General features: G+C 48.5%; 1 protein-coding gene across 1 annotated transcript in view; it reads left to right on the forward strand.

Moving 5' to 3' along the window:
- Rhpn2 (rhophilin Rho GTPase binding protein 2) overlaps nucleotides 1–5,942 on the forward strand; it is a 56,287-nt gene that overhangs the window by 34,196 nt on the left and 16,149 nt on the right. Inside the window, exons 5-7 of the mRNA XM_021215585.2 lie at nucleotides 1,925–2,002; nucleotides 2,317–2,441; nucleotides 3,543–3,709. Coding sequence (XP_021071244.1) covers nucleotides 1,925–2,002; nucleotides 2,317–2,441; nucleotides 3,543–3,709 — 370 coding nt within the window. The remainder of the gene's footprint in view (nucleotides 1–1,924; nucleotides 2,003–2,316; nucleotides 2,442–3,542; nucleotides 3,710–5,942) is intronic.

Here is a 5,942-nt window from a genome sequence, read left to right on the forward strand (position 1 = left end):
CCTGGTCTACAGAATGAGTTCCAGGACAGCCAGAGCTACATAGAAGTACCTGTTTTAATAAATAAACAAGAAACCTGGGAATTAAGTAGAAGTCTTGGCTTGCACTGGTGAGGAACAGTGCAGGTTATTTGTTGAATACTTGAATAACACCGTGCGTTGGAGGATTATAGACCCATTAGAAATCTTGCTGTAGGTCTTGTTTAATGACCCATGAAAAATGACTGCTGTATGGCCAAGTTGTGAAGATGAGAACACCCAAGTTATTCAGTTCCCATTTGTGTAGAGCCGGGATAGGTGTGTCGTATGTTTGTCCAAAGGCGTGTGTGTCTGTGCCTGACACACACAAAGGGCTGAGGGGGTTTTCAAGAACCATGTGTATATAAGACAGGCCCAGTGGTAGGGTCCTGAGTGCTGAGTCTGTAGTCTCAGCAGCCCGTAACTGTCACGTTAATTTCCATGTAGCACTTGTGGAGAATTACCTAGAGCATCTACCCTGTGTGTGACTCCCTTAGTTTTTTACCCCCTGTAATACCTAACATCTTCAAATTCAGGGTGAATGTCTCCCTATCTGAAAACCCATAATACTTCAAATTTCATATTTTGAACAGTGATACAGCAAGTGGGAAAATTCCACATCACAAATCCCATGTACTAAATTTCTTAAAAGTATTGTATAAGATAGATCACCCTCAGGCCACATGTACAGCACATGTATATAAAGAGGATCAGGAGCTGGAGGGATGTCTCCGGGGTGTGAGCACTGGCTGCTCTTGCAGAGAACCCCCAGCCAGTTCCTAGCACTCAAACGGTGGCTAGGAACTCTTTGTAATTCCAGGTGATACAGCGTCCTCTACTGGCCTCCTTGTGTTCTAGCATGTGCGTATATAGACTTATAGACAAATACTCATACTCATCAAATAAAAATCCATAAACTTCAAATCTGGATTCGGGTCCCAAATATAGTATGTGTATACAACTAGTCTGAGATCTGGAAAAGTCTGAAGTCGGAGGTATTAACCATCTGGAGCATTTTGGATAAGGGATAGCCATCCAACTTATTATACCATACTATTGACCTGTTGTGGTTGCTCATTTTCTCTGTGTCAGTATGGGCCCAGTGTAGGGGAACGATCTTCAAACAGCACCTGTCAGATAGCAAGTATGAATCAGTGTTTGTTGAATGACCACACGAACTCGGAGCAGTTGTCAAACAGCAGGTTGTTGTGCACTCAGCTAAAGGGTTGCACAGGGATGTCTCATATGTCCAACCACCAGAGCTGTTCTCACAAAGGTCCTCCACTCCAGACATCCCTAGGTCCAGTTCTCGTTGGCTCAGGAGGCCATGTGTCTAGGTACTGAAGCAGCATAAAGGTGGATGGTCTGGTTCCTTGCTGGCCTGTCAGAGGTAGTTAACATACCATCACTTAACTATTACAGAGTTTCCCTCCTTTTTTCCTTTGTATTAAAAAATATAATGTTTTAAAAGGAGGGGCTTGTGAACTTGAGGACGCTGGTGGCCTCTGATCCTGTAGAGCTGGGCAAGAAGCTTTTGGTCCACCTGATGGGTTCTGAGAAGCGAACTTGTGTCCCCTGCAAGAGCAGTACACACGATTAACCACTGAGCCATCTATCCAGCCCGCTTCCTTTTGGTTTCTTTAAGGCAGACTCTTCTACTGTATGTAGCTCAGGCTATCCTGATACTCAGCATGTTGCTTGGGCTGCCTCACCTTCACCAGTTCTCTTGTCTCAGCTTCCCAAGTGCTGAGGTTACAGGTGTGCACCACACCCAGGCTAGATCTAGGGTATGCTTCGACGGGCTCTTGTGATGGGACCTCCCCACTCCCTCCCCCTCCCCATGTTGCAGACCCAGCTATTGGCTGGCACCTTGGATTTTTTTTTTTATGTTTTATTTTTTTTCGTACAGGATTTTATTTTGGAACATTACAGTGAAGATAGCTATTTGTATGAGGACGACATCGCAGATCTTATGGACCTGCGCCAGGTAAGGGCGGCATGGCAGGGAGTCAGCTCTGCTTGCCAAGGCTTCGGTACATCACATGACCGACACTAGTAGCCCCGGAGAATCCGGGATGCCAGGCATGGAGAGGGGCCGTCAGGGTTACCCACCGTGCTTGCTGTACCAGAAAAGCAGAGCAGAAGTGAGAGCTGCCCATGGAGCTGGGTTCCGGGATTCCTGACTTTGTCTCTTGCCCCTAAGCTACCTCTGCTAGAGTTCATGATACCCACGGCAAGTTCGAGTGTTCAGGGATGGGTCCTGGGGATGCTCGCCTGACTCATGCCTTGATTTCCTTTCAGGCCTGTCGAACACCCAGCAGGGATGAGGCGGGGGTTGAACTGCTCATGTCGTACTTCATTCAGCTGGGCTTTGTGGAGAGTAGGTTCTTCCCGCCCACGCGTCACATGGGGCTCCTGTTTACCTGGTAGGTGCTCTCTGCTCCCCCCCTACTGTACACACCCTCTTTCTGACTGGTATTTGCCCAGTGGGTCCCAGGGGTGGGGATAGTCTATAAATTGGTGTTTGTGTAAAGACCTAGAGACGGGAAGCCGCGACTGACCGTGGTTTCTCAGAACAAATGAGCCATAGAAAAGAGGCCTTTTGTGTGTGTGCTCACTTGGTCGCTGGGGAGAAACCAGGGCTCTGGGGTGGAACGAAAGAGAAGCAAGACAATTTTTTTCTTTTGAGAAGAATCTTTTCTTACACGGGGCGTGGCTGTGGGTATGAGCTTGAATTGAGTTTGATCCCAGTGACAAGGGCCACAAAAAGAAGTAGGATTTTTGTTTCCTTAAAACGGGATTTCACTATGTAGTCCCAAGATCAAACTGACCTCCCACTGGCTGTGATCCTCCTGTCTTTGCAACATTAGTACTGTGATTATAGATGTGCACCACCAGAAAGAGATTTTAAAACTCAAAACACAATATTTGGCTTCTTGAGACAAGTTCTTGCTAGGTGGCCCAGACTGTCAAACTCACAATCCTCCTGTCTCAGCCTTCAGAGAGTGCCAGGATGTTAGGCATATGCCACCAGGTCTGGCTTGTAGGGATTTTTTTTTTTCTTCTTTTGAGATAGGGTCTTGCAGGGCAGTGGTGGCGCATGCTTTTGATTCCAGCACTTGAGAGGCAGAGGCCTGTGGATTTCTGAGTTCGAGGCCAGCCTGGGCTACAGAGTGAGTTCTAGGACAGCAGCCAAGGCTATACAGAGAAAGCCAGTCTCAGAGAGAGAGAGAGAGAGAGAGAGAGAGAGAGAGAGAGAGAAAAGAGAGACTTTCTGAATACCCCAGGCTGACTTTAAATTCATGGTCCTCCTGCCTCAGCCTCCTGAGTACTGGGATGAGAGGCATGAATCCTATATATTCAGACTTGTCAGTCTTGCTTGGAAACAAAAACCCTATTGCCTGTGAATCGTCTTTGAATTGTGTCTTTGAATTTATGCAAGAAGTGAGTTTTTGTCCTTGCGTGCCCAGCAATGGCATTAAGTAGCCAAGTCACCTGTATGATCAGAATGTATTTGCTTTACATAGGTATGACTCCTTCACTGGGGTTCCGGTCAGCCAGCAGACTTTGCTGTTGGAGAAGGCCAGTGTTCTCTTCAACATTGGGGCGCTCTACACCCAGATTGGGACCCGCTGTAACCGGCAGACGCAGGCTGGCTTAGAGAGCGCCGTGGATGCCTTTCAGAGAGCTGCAGGTGCGTGTCCTCCAGAGCCTTACAGTCTTGAACCCATCAGGTGGTGTCAGTGGTGGTGCATCCGTCTCCAGCTTAAAAGACTCTTGCTTTGGTCTTTTGCAGCCCCCTCCCCCGCTCCAGTATGCCTGGGGGCGTGGCTCCAGAGGTAGACCAGTGCCTAAAATCCCCAGTGAGGGGCTGGGGTGTGGCTCAGTGGTAGAGCCCCTGCCTAGAATCCCCCAGTGAGGGGCTGGGGTATGGCTCAGTGGTAGAGCCCCTGCCTAGAATCCCCCAGCGAGGGGCTGGGGTGTGGCTCAGAGGTAGAAGCCTTAACTGGACAGCATGAGGGGAGTCCTAGGGTCAATTTATTATCTCATAACCATAAAGGAAGAAGGAATAACTGTGTAACTTCTTGGTCAGGAGATTTTCTCACAGGTTGGCATCATGTGATCTCAGCCCACTAGGGCTCATGTTCATAGTGAGGCTTGTAGTTAATGATTGATCTTTTCCGGGTACGTGGCTCCAGTGTGTGGCTGTGAATATTTCTCAATGATAGGAATACAGTTACTCCATCAGCTAATACAGTAATCTATCCATAGGGGGAAAAGGTTCCTAGACACGTATGTATGAAGCTGTAAATAGTCCTGAACCCTGTCCGAGGGCAGAGGATGTAGCTCAGGGATAGGACACTCGGGTAGCATGTGTGGGGCTCTAGGCTTGACCTATAGTACTACAGACAAATGACACGGGACTCAGGAAAGGAGAAGGAAGGAGAGACAAAATAAAGAATTCCCGTCTCTGTCCCTGTATCTGTGAGAAAGATTGGACACAGTTAGAGATTAACAAGGAACAATAAAATAGAACGGTGGTAGCAATTCCATGTGATAAATGTTATGAATTGCTTGTTTCTGGAATTTTCCAAGCACCGTTATCATCTTACAGCTGACTGAAGGTAACCAAGCCAGAACAGAGCTGAACCTCAGAGAAAGGGAATTACTGTTATTATCTGCACTTTTGTATTCCGCTTCATCTGCCAAGTTTGTGACGCCTGCGCTCGCTGATCTCAGTGCTATCAGGTGACACAGGCCAGGAGCCCGCTGGTTTGCACTGGTTTTGTCACTTTCAGAGATGGCTGAGCACTCCTGTGGGGGGGGGGGGGCTCTTCTACAGTGCTGGGGTGGAGCTTGTTTTGTAGGTTGGCCTGGAACTTGGGGTCCTCCTACCTCAACCCGAGTGCTGGGGTGACAATTGTGCGCCGTGACAGTTAACCTGTTTTTCCTCATTTAAATTCATCACCCTTACAAGCTCGTCCTGGTATGAACCAGAATCAGCATCAAAGGAAAAAAAATGCGCTTTGCACCAAGCCCTAGGGGACTGGGGTCATTAGAGTTGGTGCAGCTGGCCAGCCTGGCACAGACTGAGGTACATGAGGGTCTGTGCTGCTCCCTTCCAGCAGGGCCTGTGTCTGCAGGAGGTGGAGCTTGAGAATGGAGGGTGCAGGCCACACTGTGATCTGCAAGCAGGCTGTCTGATTTCAACTTTTTTTTTTTTTTTTTAATCTTTTGAGACAGGTTGTTACAATGTAGACCAAGATGTCCTTTAACTCATGCTGTTAGCCAGGCTGGTTTTGAACTCCACATACTCATCATGCCTCGTCCTCCTGAGTGCTAGCTTAGCGGCCTTTTGCCCTCATTTCCTCTCCCGGCATACACCTGCCTGGAGAAAGATCGCTCTAAAACCCACGAAGTAGCGTGGCTGTGCCATCTTGACTTGTGGAGACACAGTTTTGTTACTATCTACCTCAGGCAGGCTTTGAACTCTCCCTCTCCGGCTTGTTGGGATTGCAGGTTTGTTTAATCGTGCTGGCTTCTGAGGAATCTTAGGCAGTTAGGAACAGGACAGTCTGAGGTGGAGGAAGGAAGGGGGTGAACAGCTTTCTCTGGAGCAGCAAAGCCGGAGGGGCCAGTTGGGTGAGATGCATGTGTCCGGTCCACGCCGCCTCCAGGCTAACTGTCAGGGCTTGCCACAGCAGTAGCTGAGGGTGGCAGCATGGGCCCAGCACCGCTCGCTCACTCCATCAGCTTTCTATTTTCTCCATCACATGCCCAGTCATGGGTGGAATTTCTAAGGTGGGATGGAAATAGGAGAGCCTGCGGTTCCCTCGCTTCATGCATATGTAAATGCCTTCAAAGAGAACCTGATTGGAAAAAAAAAAATTGTGCCGAGGTATAGCTGCCGTCAGATACAGTTTTAC

This window comes from Mus pahari, chromosome 1 (genome assembly GCF_900095145.1).
Source record: "Mus pahari chromosome 1, PAHARI_EIJ_v1.1, whole genome shotgun sequence".
Taxonomy (NCBI): domain Eukaryota; kingdom Metazoa; phylum Chordata; class Mammalia; order Rodentia; family Muridae; genus Mus; species Mus pahari.